The sequence below is a fragment of the Tachypleus tridentatus genome, chromosome 2, assembly GCF_004210375.1.
Source record: "Tachypleus tridentatus isolate NWPU-2018 chromosome 2, ASM421037v1, whole genome shotgun sequence".
Classification (NCBI taxonomy): Eukaryota; Metazoa; Arthropoda; class Merostomata; order Xiphosura; family Limulidae; genus Tachypleus; species Tachypleus tridentatus.
In genome coordinates, this window is record NC_134826.1 from 51,082,368 (window position 1) to 51,097,874 (window position 15,507).

A 15,507-nucleotide genomic window follows, 5' to 3' on the forward strand; every position below is an offset into this window, starting at 1 on the left:
TTAATCATACTAAACATAAGTAGACAAAATAAGTCTTGTGTGTTATACATTTTTTAAAATAGTATCAAAGTTATTTTGGTTAAGCATAAATACTGCCTTTTAATTAAAAGTAAGTTTCAGTCTTAACTAATGGGATGTTTAATTTGACTGAAAACATTAAGTCACACTTAAATAATTTATTCAAAACGGATATCAATAATTGTTTTTTCTTTATGCTGTTAGCATATTTGCATCGTCAAGCACCTATGAATTGACAATGTAAGTATTGTGTATTGATTTTCTGGTGTTTCTTTTAGTGTAGCTCATTCAAACCACTTATAACCTGTTACACAGTAATAAATCTTTAACTTGGTTTATATTTTTAGTACCTGGAGAAGTTTTATCCATTATCAGATTTGTTTGCATCATCGAACATAATTGTGTATTATAGTTTTTAATTGTTTTTTAATAAATTTGGCATCACTTGTCCACATAACTAATAAATATACTTGGGTTTTGTTTAATTCTTGTAGAAATGATCTATAGTTTTCTTTCTTAGAAAATGCAATTTATTTACAAATCTACTATTATATTTAAAATGTAAGTGATGTATTTCCTGTTAAGTCTATCAGAGACATTCATGTAGTCATAAAAAAAAAACAACTCGTATGTAAGGTTTTAGTTTTGTTTTTTAATATATTGCAGTATTGATATCTAGTTGATAAGTTGTAGTGCAATTAAAAAAGTTTGTTCTATTCCATCAAAACAATAGTACAGTTCTACTTAAAGTAGAACTGTTATCACAATAAATCAAGACTTTTATATGCTACAACATTTGTGCAATTTATAAAAGTAAAAAAAAAAAAGACAAAAGTTTCATGTAATAATTGAGGCCTAATTAATGTCATTAGCCACTGAAATAAAAGGTTTGGATGTGTAGACAGACAATATTTCATTAAGCATAACTATGTTTTTTCCAAAAACATTTTTTGGACAATAACAAATATATCTTCATTCTTAGTTATAAGTTAGTAGAAACAATTATTTTTGACATTGGTTAAACTAACATGACTAAAGACAATACAAATCTTATTCTCAGTGTATGTGGTTTAAAATATCATGTAAAAATTGAAGTGAAATTAAGTATTAACATGGGTTTAAACATTTGTTAGACTGAACAGTTGTTTTAATTATACAGATTCTGTGAGATAAAGAGAATTCATTATTAAAAAATTAGTAATTTGAGTTTGAAAAAATAAGGTTATTCAGATATGAGAGGGAATCCTCAATAGCCATTGCATTTGAACTTTTTAAGCAGAACTAGAGTAAATTAATCTATGAGACCTTTTTTCCTTTTTATTACCTATATTTTTATGCATCTGTAATGCCAAGTTTGGGGTGCAAGTACACCCACTTCAATTCTCATTATTCATCCAGATATTTATCATCCTACCCTTAAATTGAAATTATTTCAGATGTAGGGTTAGAATAAATTAATCTATTAGATCTTGGACATTGTGAAATGCATCTGTCGAAAGGATTTGACCTCCTGGGTGAAAACTAATTCAATTTCATATCAGTATAAGAAATGATGGAGCTATGAGATAAAAGTTTGTACACACACAGAGAGAGAGAAAAAAATTAAAAGCTCTTCTATGAGCCCCTCATCCGTGGTTAAAGATAAGTAAAGTGTAAATAATCATTTATCACTGAATTTTGGAAGGTAAATCTTAAAACTCTGAGTTACAAAATAACTATTAGGAAAATCATCTTCTTACATAATTTAGAAGTATTTGGTTCATAGTAACAAACCTTTACAAAACAGCAAGAATATTGATTCAGATATACATTCAATAAGAATTTATCATCTCTGAATTTTTATAACATTGGTAAGAATCAAGATTGAAATGTTTTGCACATATGTATGGTTCTACAGTCTAAATGTAAATTCATAGGAGTTTCAGTTCAGCATGTTTTTGTAGATGCAATTTAAATAAATCATTCTATATTGCCACCTCATTCTGATACTGTATATGTTTCTGAATTACTGTGGTAAAGAAACAGTTGGCGTAAGTAGAAACACAAAACAAACTACATTTGCTTAGCTACACTAATTATCAGATTGATATTTGATTTTGCTCAAGGTCCATAGCTTTGTGTGATAAAAAGGTAATATTAAGCATGTCTAACTGACCTGTATTCAACTCATTTCTGTCCTTGATAAGTCTCAGTAAAATTTGTAGAAAACAACTGTTACATATAATATGTCTAGTACTGAATTTATACCTAATTTTTTCTTACATAATAGCTTGAGAACAAAAGTGGCCATAAAAATGAACAGTTTTGAAAGATTTCTGATGTTACAGCTTACATAGGAGTAGATTAAAAGTAATGAATTCTTAATAACTACTGGTATGATGAGCCACTAACCCTAGCCATAAGTTGATGAAACACTATGTTCTTTCATATATAAAACAGCATGGCTTATTTATCATATGTATTGGCCATTCTTGTCCTCTCTTCATCTTTCTCTGCTTTGTTGTCACTTCCATCGGTAGATATCACAAGAACCACATTAAGAAGTTAAAAACCAGCTATTTTAACACTCCTACCAAAGTGGTCAAGACTGTGTATACACATGTGCATAAAAGATAAAAACAATAATTACTCACTAAATGCCCATCAGGTTCTATCTGTGGGAACAAGGCTCATTAAGTCCTTTCTAGAAACATGTCTGGCCAAATCTGTGAAGCTGTATTAAAATCATTATTAAAACATTCTACACAGTTGTATTATAATAACATATAATAATAATAATCCAATCTGTAATGGCAAAGTAAAAGTTTTATAATTCTTTCTGTCAATGACAGATATCGGTATTTTTTGTCTTTTCACAGCAATGTAACTTAATAATACACCATTTTTAGATGTTAATGGTTGCTATAATGCTGTTTTTATTATTACAAAATAATAAAATAACACTAATAACTCGCATTGTTGTTATTTGTAGCCTTCAGTCAACAAATGTAAGTAAATTAAGACATCTACTAGATGACAGTGTTTTAGAAATATCTCCGCAGCTCTCGAGGGCATCATCTTTAGGTCCAGATCAAGGAGGTAAGTAAGGCCTAGAAAAACTATTTTGTATGTTTTGCCACTGAGGTAGCTTTTTAAATGTTTCCTTTACTTGGTTCAAATTTTAAATTGAATAATCCATGTTTCAGGACTTTTATTTAACTAGAATCATTTCAGAAGCCTAAGAGAATATTTTTTCTAACTTTATCATAAACAGGCATTTTTTGCTCCTAGGAAAACTCAGATATTTGGCAAAAATATTCAATTTATTTATTGTATACTTTCACACATCATCAGAGTGATTATATGTAGTCCTTATCTCTGTGCCTGGGAATAAAAATAGTGGACATGCTAAGTATCCAACAAGGATGAACAAGTGGTTAATGTAAGCTTGTTACCAGTGTATGCAGTTTTTGAGGTTTATGTACCATTTATGTAATCACTTTATCATAAGGAACAAATATTGAAGTTTACTTCTCATTGTACATTAACACTGATGGTAAACGTGGCAACAAAAAACATGTTTTAGGCTCTTTCAGTACTTCTAAAAAAATTACCTAAATATTTTGAATTATTTAGTAAATACAGGCAAGTAATAGATAGTGAAAAAAAAACTTAGGCCTATCTGAGTATATATTTTGAAAATCTACAGTGCTTTTTTTCATCTATAGAAATTAATAATGGATTAGAACATGTGGATGAGAACTCTGATTTCTTCCTTCCGCTTAAACATACCAGGTGAGTTTGACTTTTTTTTTTAATCTAGATGTTTAGTTCTTTCAAAGTTTCTAGTAACTGTGTTGTATTAACACGTTTTTCTTTCTTACTCAACATTTAAACAGTTTCCTTTTCTCTAGTAAAATGCCTCATTTCTTTCCATACAGTGATTTAACTGGTCATATTGGTGTTTGAGTTTAATAATGGATTGAATACAATAATTTACTTATACTAGTCAAAGTTGGTAGCCAATAATGTATTGAGATTTAAAAAATAATTTTGTGTTACTGAACTTGGCTATTTTGTATGCCCACATCCAGATTTTAATTAAAATTGAGGTGACCTCTGTGATTATCAAAAGTCAGTACTAACAATTACTATTAACAAAGTTAGTAATTAAATGTTTGGTATTAGCAATACAGAAACTATTGAGGTGATCAAAGTTCACTGGAAAATATTAATTTTTTACATTTATTTATTACCAAACTTAGTACATAATAAGTCTTGAAAACTAGTTGTACATGAGGAGATAAAGTTGAGATCAAAATTCAGTTGTTTTTTTTATATTTATTAACCTGTTACCATTTGACTTAAATAAAAGTTAAAAGTACCCCAACAAGGTAACATAAAATTATAATAAAGTTTGGAATATTTTTTATGACTTATAGGATATTCTACATCAATATTTTGTACAGATGTCACTCAAATGTACATGAATGTATTTCTAATTTTTTATAATTTGATCTATAATCAGTGGCTCAGAAGAGCTACCACAACAATTCATTGACGGGCAAATTAGGTTTCAAGGATGTCTTAAACGGAAAACGTTGCTCAAGGAAGGCAAGAAACCAGCAGTATGTGATATTTCAGTGTCATGTGTAACATGTTTCTTTCTTATTTATACAAACTCTTGTTTTTAGTTGCTTAAGCCTTACTATCCTTTGAATGGAACATTATTATAATATTAAAAACATGTTTTATTGTGTATCGATACATATTATGCAAATATAATAGTTAATTAACATGCAATGATTTATAAATATACTGAAATGTTTTTGTTTTTGGGGGAAGATGCTACATGTCTCAACAGAATATTGTTCTGTCTTCCTCCAACATTCTGTCAAAATCAGTAACTTGTCCCCCCCCTCCACAAAACAACAACATTAATTGTGCTTATAAACCATTATATTTTAATTCACTGTTTGTTTATTTGTTGTTCTTCATGCTGATTAAATGTTTCCTCTTGTCTGTTGATACACAAAAAATAAAAACTGTTTAACTTGTTTAGCCTATTTAACCATTTAGTGGGGGGATCTCACATATCCAGTTATGTAAGTTATGATTTCTTGGCTTAAATAGTGCCCACCAGTATCTCAGTGGTACCCTTATGGCCTATAACATTAAAATTTAAAGTCCAATACCCATTGTGTGCATAGCACAAACAGCTCATTGGACATATTTGCATCAAAGTAAATTTACAAGGTAAAGTTATCCTTGCTTTATTTTCATTAGTTGTTATGGATGACAATATATAAATATACACAACTAAACAAAAGATGAAAGTAGTTGTTAAACTGTACATAATCTTAGCTTTGGATTAACAAAAACGTTTTTGCCCATGTTGGTATAATATTCTTGTATAATTAATTTTTACAATGACATAGGCTTATGGATTATACATTTCTATTCAATTTTTATAATGTGGTTTTTGAATTATTCCTTTTTTATTACATTTTAACAATTACCACATGTGGTTTTGTTATAATAACTCATTTAATTTCATTACTGAATATTAAATTGAAGAAAGCTCTTAGTTTATTAAGTTATGAACTAATGAAAATAAAACCAAAAAAAGGTGTTTGGTATTGAGATTTATTTAAAAATTAAAACTTATTTTCAAATTTCTCCAACTAAAACTGAACTTTGTTAATGAGAAGGTAAGGTTCAACTAACAATAGAGATTATGGCAAATATAACTAGACTAATATTTCTCTTTGTAAGTATATTAGGTTTAGTTTTATATATACATATAGTAGTGTGAAAAAAAGAATTAAAAATCTCTCTTTATGTTGTCTTAGGTTTCATCTTGGATGAGGTATTGGGTAAGCCTGTCAGGAATGTCCCTGATTTACTTTTCTCCAAAAACTCTGAGAGGACATGAAAGGGCAGATGTAAGTTTTGGTTGATCAGATATAATGTCTCCAACGTTACCAAGATAACACATTTATCCTATAATAGTTGGCAGAAACTTAAAATCCAACTCAACTGTTTATTGTTGATCTCTGAGACCAAAGTAGTGACAAACCTTACAGAGAAGGGACCAAGTGGATAATAGCAAAAAACACTTATTTGAAAACAAATTGTTGTTTTTAATTGTGATTTAATTGAGCATATTTTCCATGACATTCTACCTTTCTTGTTTTGTTAATGTATATAAGGTGTCCAAATAATGTAAGTACAGATTTTACACTGCTCTTCTTGTAACTCAAAACAAGTGTGCAGTTATGGCAGGATTAACTCTACTTTCTGATCAGTTGTGTATCTGATATTAAGAAATGTTACATATCGTCTGTAGTTCCAAATCTTTCAGTCACCTAGCATATATTTAGAGAGAGTTAGAGCGACCATCATGCCAGTAAATTTCTAAGGTCGTTTCTACTGTAAAGTTTCTATTAAAATATGTGTAATTTAATTTTTCTGTTTTGTAATTAAATCACAAAAACAGGAAAATACAATTTTGCTGAACACCTGACAGAAAATATTTAGTTTGAACAGAAATTAATTGTGTAAATATATTTCTAGAATAGAAATATAACATTTTTCTTATAGATTCTAAACATCAGTTGATGTAAATGTGTGCTTTATTGATAACAGGAGGATAAATATTTAATTTAATTTAAAGGCTTACATTGAGGTTGTGTTCATGGATGTAGCTTGTTTTATTATCTGTACCACAAGCATTCCTTGCTTAACTTGTTTAGAAACTTGCAGTTTAAAGTACTTTATTTTTTAAAATTAAAAGCAAATCAACCGAGTATTCAGCCTTCAAAGAAAAATAATTGTTTCTCACTCCACATTTAAATTGAAAATATATTGAAAATATATATAAATTGATAATATGTTGTGTTAAAAGCAAGCTAAGGACAACATGGGACTTGTTGGTTGAATTAGACCATCCAGTTCACTAAATTCACCCTTAAAGTAAAAATAAAACACACAAGCCAGCTCTTATCATTTAAACATTAATCAAAACCTTCCTTAAACTATCTTAAATTTACAACATCCAAAGGTAATCAACTCCAAAGGCTAACCACCCTATTAAAAAGATAAAGCTATTTGAATTTAAATTTGTGTCATGTGAAAAAATAAAAGATGATATATTAACACTGTCAGTTCTCTTGACAACTTTAACATTGGTAACACACACCCCTTTAAACCTATTTCTGTGCAAGTCACTGTGTTGCATTCAAAACTAAATTAAACACCTTTAATATCAATGTATGTGATTGAAATTTTGAAATTAATGTATGTTATGACTTCAAGTTTTGTATTATATAAGTTTTAAGTCCTTTATTTCAAAATACCTATAAAAAACTACTAAAAGTTCAGATGTATTGTCACATGACCAATGAGCTATGAAGGTTCTCTACTTTAGTTTTCTGTATCTTCAATAATATAATGGTAATTGAAAAGAGGTACATCTAGATAACTGTTTGTTTGTTTTTTGATTTTCATTCAAAGCTACAGGAGGGCTATCTGCATTAGCTGTCCCTAATTTAGCAGTGTAAGACTAGAGGGAAGGCAACTAGTCATCACCATCTACCACAAACTCTTGGGCTACTCTTTTAACTTACAAATAATGGAATTGACTGTTGCATTATAATGCCCCCACAACTGAAAGGGCAAGCATATTTGGTGTGATGGGGATTTGAACCCACTCTCAGATTGCAAGTCCAACAACCTAACCATCTTGCCATACTGGGCCTCATCTAGATAATAAGATGCTTACATAGTCTTTTGACTTATTCATTTAAAACTTCTCTGAATGAATAAAGTTGAAACAAGTATAAACAAATGTATGGTGTCCATTCTCAAGGCTTATGAGATTGCACGTATCTCCCAAAGAAACTAATATGCTTAAAGGGCAATATTGACTTGTGTCAAAATTAATAATAAGTGGTAAAAGTCAAGAATGGAATATAAAAATAAAATATTAACTGTATGTCAAAAGGAAAAGACCCCAATATTATAAGTAAGCATTGATAAAGATATTTTTAAAATATTAAAGGGTGTTTTTTGTTTGTTCTTTTTCTCTGTTTTTAATTATTTCACTACACTGTATGTTGTTGATAATAGTTACAGTTAGTGATATGGTAAAGAAAATCTAAGATAAAATAGAATAATTTACCTTAACCCTTAAACAACAACATCAGTTGATGATGGTCATCATTTAAGGGTTAAAAAAACTTATTATTATTTTAGGAAGTTTCAGATGTTAAGTGAACGAAATATAAAAAAAAACACGAGATGAAGAAAATCATTTTATGCTTTTAGTGGAAATCACCTCACACTTGAACTGTTTTAACTGGTTGAATCCAAATAACTACTATTCTTTGTGTACAAAACGATTATAAACGTTACGAAGTTCTCTGAGGAACACACAGAATTACTGTAATTTTGTTCTGTAACTGTTCTTCCCTAGCTGAGCAAGCGGTAATCTCACCCACTTGTGTTTAAAGGACAAAGTACCTTTATAATTAAATATTCTGTAATATTATAATACAAACAACTCTATTTAAGGTCTTGTATACTAAACAACTGTGTATAAAAGTTTTTTTTAAAAATAGGTATAAATGATCATGCTCATTATTTTATAGTGTTTTCTTTTGTTATGGTTTTCTACACCAATTAATATATCTGAGCAGTTCAAGTCCACTGCAAGCAAGGTGTCATCAATTGCGGGTTGGATAGTTGTTCGAAATGAAAATTCCGAGACTTTTCAGCTAAGCAATCCATTGAAAGGGAACGTCTACAAGTTCCGAACTGGAACCAAAGCCAAGGCTGTTGAGTGGTGTCACCACCTTCACGATGCTACTACTCAACATGATGAGCAGGTAGTGTAATTTTTTAGATTAAAACTAATAAACGTTTAATGGAAAAGATCATAGGTCGCATTGTCAGAAACCATCTCTACATCTTATATGTATATAGATTATTACCATTTAGAAGTAAATTATCACTTATTTTTCTTATAATATAGAACAATAAATCGAGAAGTAAAGCAAACAATTATCTCTTTCCACTATGACCTTTGTACTCATTTGTTGCTGGAAACAGGTTGCCAACCCTTTTCAAATTTCTTCATATGTGGAGGACATCAAACAATATTTTTTAGGTTTTATATATGTAGTTAAATAACCAAAATAATCATAACTACACTGATACCATAGAATTCCACTATAATTTATTAGTCTGAGTAAGTAAGATGTATTTCAATTTTTTTAAAAAATGTGAAACTTTGAGCAGACTAAAGACACACCTTACCTCATTAAAATCTTGGATCATAAGAACATGGTAGCCTTTTCATAGATTAAAATGCTGGGGAAGACCACTCTGGGGATGTTCTAAGCTGGTGATTGGTTATTCACATGTCATATACTGTAGTAAGAATATTCAAGGAACAAAAAATGGAAAGGATTGAATGGGGCCACCATGTTGTATTCAGTACATAAGTCATATCTCAGCTAAGTAAAAAGATACAAGGTTCTAATTTTGTATTCTAGTTTGATAATTTGAGTTCTTAATTTGTTTAGAATTATAGACTTAGTATTTTGACATTACAAACATCTAATTTTAAACAGTGCTACATTAAAAAAATCTATATTTGGATATGTTCTTTTAATATTTTCTTTTAAATTAAGAAATTAACTCACATATAATATTAAAGTTTGAATTATAATCTTCAGTTTGATTCTAAATTTACATAGATTTATAAAATAGCAGTGTAATAAAATTTTGAATGCAAGTCAACAAATAAGATATGACCTTTGAAGTGTAAACTATAGAAAAAGGGTTATATAGATGCCTTTAATTGAACCCATTAGTGAGTAATTTCTCTGGTAATTTTGAAGGTATGAAATATGTGTAGTAGGTTTGGATCCTCTGTACTTAAAAAGTAATTTCCTAATTGATATCTCTGATCTTAGGTCGTATCAAACATACTAAAATAAAAGTGATTCAGTTTGACAGTTGCCTTTTGAATCCTATTGGCTTTGATCATAAAAAGTTATAAAAGAAATTACTGTCATGGAATGTACAAAATAAATACATTGATCATTACCTGACTGTCCCCTGCTGGTATAGTGGTAAGTCTACAGATTTACAATGCTAAAATCAGGGGTTCAGTTCCCCTCGGTGGACTCAGCAAATAGCCTGATGTGGCTTTGCTGCAAGAAGACACAAACATTACCTGATTATCTAGTTAAATACACTAATCTTGTGATCATGGGTTGCTTTTTTGTAACCCTAATCCTAAGTTTATTATTGCATTATCCTAATTAATTTCTTTTGCAGACTGTATTTCTGCCTGTTGTGTTTATTTATGCAGTGTAAGCAAATACCTTAACATAAGTTTTTATTCTCATGTTATTCAACTGGCACCAATGGTTGTTTGTGTTACATGGTAACAGTTTATATATCTTATCACCTTGTTCCTGAATACTTTTGTGGCCCATTACTAAATAGGCTCAAAGCCCTGATTATATTGCTGATGTATAATTGAAATGAGGTGATTTGTAAGAGATGCCCGATGTTTACTCTGATTTATAGGAATTTCTAACACAAAGGCCTTCTTGTGGTAAGGTTATGGACTTGTGAAGCTAAAATCAGTTATGTAGCCTTGGACAATAAAAATGAATAGTAACATGAAACATGCAATTTGTCAGTTTCAAAGAAAAGTATAATGGTTGTGTTAAACTGTACTGGTACAGTATGCTATCACATAATCTGCTACTAGTTGCACAGCAGAGGCAATGAAGAAAGTAAAATTTTGTCAGTAGAAGTAACCATAAACAATGTTGTCTACAGCAGTCAAAGGAAGGAATTCCTTTGGAACTGTAAACAAAATAATTCACACAGATTTAGGCCTACAAAAGTGACATAATGGTTGTATTCATTAAACTTCTCCTAAAGCAACTGTTTGAACATTAAACCAGTTATCCAAAGCTTTGTGACCTCTAGCTTACAAATAGTGATTATAAGAATTGTACAAAACACACTTAGAGAAATGTCTGCAAGAGTCCAGACAGTTTTAGTCTTGTTGTGCTATATGCAACATTTAAGGAGAGATATACAGCATATCATAAAAAGTTTTTCTGTGAGTTATAGCAAAAATGTCAAATTGAACTCTACGTACCAAGAAGCTTATATGCTGACATCACTAAAAGTTGGATAATGAGGACACATTATCTTTGCATAGATTGGACATCAATAAAACACAATTCCTTTAGGGCAAAGCATCAAGTAAAATGTCTAAGTTAACATGCCAGTTCTTACATAAAATGCAAGTACAAATATGGATTCCTGCTGTGCTCTTGCCAGACATCTGTATCTTTGGGTTTCTCAACCAGATCTTGGTAAGCCTTTCCCCATAATTTATGAAGTTTAGAAAATATATGAAGAGGGACAACAATGACCTCAGTGTATTACACAAAACACACAAGTAGTGGTAATTTTGTTGAAAACCCAGAGTCATCATATAGAACAATGTTGGTAGGATAAAGAGCTGTAAGACCTGGGAACTTGTTGATTTAGTTCTGAAGGGTGGATGTAGCCATAAACATTACCTCTAAAATAAGGTGAGTTGATAATATATATAAACCCTTAATGTTTTCCATGCCTTTTGACTGCTGAAGTGTTCATTTTCTATTTCAAACTCATCCTTCTATTGTTATGATTGATTTATAATTTTTGTTGTTTAGCCACCAGCCAATCTGATGACGTTTGAGTGACAGGGTGGAACTCTCTTAATGCTAAAGATCTATAAAAAATTCACCTTTACAACTCTAATGTGTTTGATGGAAACCATTTTAATTTGAAACTGATATAATCACCAGTGGAGTGCAGAGATTATAAAATTGGTAATGACTAGACTTTTGTGGTTCAGAAAACTTGGAAAAATTAGCACTCAATTATTAGTCTAGAACTTCTAAAAAAATGTTCCTTTTTTACATCATCCTTTCTCTGGTTTTTTTTTCCCCTACTTCTCTTTCATTGACAAATTTATAAAGTAATGAAAATCTTTATGAATGAAAACTATTCCCTCTAAATAATATTGAAAAATGTAGATAAACCATATGAAATTCTTTGGTCGACTTTTTGTTATAAGAAAAAATATCAAATGTTAGGAGATACAAACCAAGGATGAAATGTAATAAACAGCTGTAACTGCAGTAATTTTTTTAAATATATTTTGAACTACACATGTTAGATATAAAATAGTTTTTTTTTTAAGAGGAGAGAAAGTAGAATTGGTGAAATATGCATAGTTCCTCTTGTGAGATTGAAAGGTTTTGAGTAAAGTTAGGCTAAAATATTCAAATGTGTAAATATTTGCATACATTTGTGTATGTATGTACATATGTATTGGTAACGTACCTGTATAAAAATGTTAATAAGCCTAAAAACATGTGCAGTAGTTTGGATGTGTAAAATAAAAAACCTGTGCCTTATGGCTCATCTGTTAAAATATGGTGCTGTTACATTGTGACATTAATTTCATTATTGCATTCTAACTGGCTTACTTTAGTTCCTTATTTCTTGAAATAATCTTTAATTTTGTGTATCTGTAGCTACTTCACTCCAAATTTTTTGTTTAAAATGATCTGATTAGAAAATACACTAATGGTAATATTTTAAAGTGGTAAATTGCTAACCATTCATTAGAACTTCAATTGACTTGTTAACTAAAAACCTAGTGTTATTTTGTGATGAAGTAAGTTTGGAAGTTTGGGAATATTTATAAATACTTGATGGAATGAATATTATTAAACCAATATGGTGTTTAAAGTTTATTTGGTGATTACTAATGCAACAGGTTACAGAACAAGGACAGCAAAGCATAATTTTTTAAACCATTAATCAAATGATGACAGTAAGCTGCTTTTGAACAAACAGTGCCAATACTAGACTACTGAAGTATGCTAGAACAGAAACTGTTTCCCTGATCCATTTGAGCAAGTGGCCCAGAAAACTGCCTGGATTCTTTAATCTCATGAACATAACAAACCTGATTTTACCTATTACAAACTATCTCATCAACTGTTACTGAGCTGTAATTTTAACCTCCCTGTCCTCAAACAGGTAAAATAGACAGTGACATATTCTGTTTGGAAGCACTTAAATTATAGGGCTTTGTGAAAATACCAGTGTTTTTTCATCCAAGTCAGTAGCTATGTTGTGTGGAAAATAATAGTTTGTGAGATCATCCATTCTGTTTGTTAATGTAAATTGTTTGATGTACACTGTGATAAGTAGGCATTGGTTAAAAGCAAACTGTACATGTTACTGGAACCATCCTCCTGTTGGGTACTTCCTCTCATCTTATAGTATTCATTCCAGTTCTGACTTTATCTTTTCCAAATCTGACTCTGGTTTAGCTCATAATATTTTCCCAGATTCCATGATTTTATGAAAAGCAATCAATTCCATTCTCCTCTGTACACATTGTTTTAACATTCATCACTCCTTATTCTCATGTTTTGCTGATACTTTCTCCTATTTTTGAACAAACATATTTTTACTTACATTCATCCCTTGGTGTATTACAGAAAGTTTGAGTAACAATGCATATCTGCCACTAAACTCTGTTTTATCAATGTCTCTAGTTTCAAGCATAAGAAAGCAGAATATGGCAACATTAGGTGAGACTCAAGAGGTGAACCAGTTATTACAAAGTGTGGTATTTGATTAATCTTTTGTTAATTTTCAACGATACACCAGTAATTGTTTTGATCTTTATCCTACCAAGTAGTTTTGTCCTTTAATGTAGATTTTTCTCTACTTTTATGCCAAAAGCAATCATAATGGTAGTCATTTTAAAGATAGAAGTCTCCTTGCTGAAGTTAAACTTACCCATAGCGAGGTCAAACTAAATTCACTAACCTTCTTCCAAACTCTTCCATTTCAGAATTTGATAGTTTGCCATACAGTTCATATAAATTAGTTATAAAGTTATACAAGACATTAAAAACTTAGCTCTTCTCTTTACTTCTGAGTCACACAGATTTGGTACCAAAGTTTTATGGAGTTATGGTGACACTGCAGAAAACAAAGATTAAGTAATAAATGTGGAAGGAAATTTGACTTAATTTCTTGCAAGATATCATGTCTGTCTTAAACTGTTTATTAACTTTTCAGTTCTTTAGTTTTAAATGTCTAAATATTCTGTTTACTTTTAAAATAAATATTCATTTCAATATATTTTTTAGATAGTATCTAAAACGTGGTTAAATGTTTCGTAAATTTCTCCTCATTATTCGGCTTGAAATATGAATGCATTAAGTATAAGAAAAATGACATTGTTAAGAATGATCAGAGGAAGGTATCAATCCATGTTTAGATTGTTAAACTATTTTATAGGAGGCAGACTAATAGATAAAGGAGACAATGTGAAAGTCAGAAGTATTTAAAAGTAATTTCTTTTTCTTCTGTGATAATATTTGGCAAATTCCAGTCAATTTTATGGTCTAAAAACCAAATAATTATTAAACTGGTTAACTTGCACATTCCTAATTTCCTATATATTATGGAATCTGTGAAAGGTAAAGCATCAGCAAACCTGAATTTTGAGGTGATGGAGTAATTTTCAGTGCAAAGGAAACATTTTAATATACAAAGGAAGTGTTCTGTGGATGACTGAGTCTACAGATAGAAAACGTTTCAATTTGATCTTCTATCTTTTTAAGGCCATTAATGAAATATCTTGGTGACGAGCTTCCTTACCAATTAAAACACTTTATCTTTTTATAATTATCTTGCAAATGTTTGATGTTATTTATTTCTCTTTATTATTATTTGAGTGAAAACCTAATCCCAAATATTTTTGGTTGTACATTTATTTTATGATTTTATAAAATGTTTGTTTCTTGTGACAATAAATACAAATATCAGTAAATCAACAAGTGAAATGTCACTGCTGAATTACTTTTACTATAAGAACAACAAATAAACTGTGCAGTTAGGTTGTCTCAGTTCATCAGATAAATTTATGCTGCTATATGTGAATTAGCCTAAACATTTTTGTTAAAGCATGAGAAAACTTAATGCTAAAGCTCTTATGGCATTATTGTAGGATTTAATGAGAATTGTTTGTAACTAAACTTAAATAAAAACATTTGCAATGTCACTATTATTTCTTGGCTCTAACACGAGCAACATGGTACTCGTAGTTTTTAAAGTAAGGTTTTGATATATTTTTACTTAGAAATAATATAATTACAGGGTTTAAAAGTTTGTTTTATGTGCACACAAAAATTAAACATTTGATACTTCTGTTTATCCTATGTGATGAAGTGGCATCATATTTATCTGTTTTCTCAATGACCAATAATTTGTCATATATTTTACACCTGGGCAATTCTTTTGTAAAAGCATGGGGAAACCTGTTACACAAGCTGCATGGTTTATATGACCATCCCATGTATGTGTTAGTTCAAGGACTTTTAATTTCATCTAAAA

The 15,507-nt window shown here is 29.9% G+C and overlaps 1 protein-coding gene across 11 annotated transcripts in view; it reads left to right on the top strand.

Moving 5' to 3' along the window:
- Positions 1-15,175, top strand: part of LOC143243780 (ras-specific guanine nucleotide-releasing factor RalGPS1-like) — a 62,754-nt gene extending 47,579 nt beyond the window's left edge. For all 11 annotated transcript variants that reach the window (XM_076487431.1, XM_076487423.1, XM_076487426.1 and 8 more), the window contains 7 exons: positions 223-258; positions 2,990-3,096; positions 3,726-3,792; positions 4,526-4,625; positions 5,850-5,942; positions 8,697-8,885; positions 11,751-15,175. In XM_076487431.1, the coding sequence (XP_076343546.1) occupies positions 223-258; positions 2,990-3,096; positions 3,726-3,792; positions 4,526-4,625; positions 5,850-5,942; positions 8,697-8,885; positions 11,751-11,780 (622 nt within the window). In that variant the 3' untranslated portion in view covers positions 11,781-15,175. The remainder of the gene's footprint in view (positions 1-222; positions 259-2,989; positions 3,097-3,725; positions 3,793-4,525; positions 4,626-5,849; positions 5,943-8,696; positions 8,886-11,750) is intronic.
- The last annotated feature ends 332 nt before the right edge of the window (positions 15,176-15,507 follow it).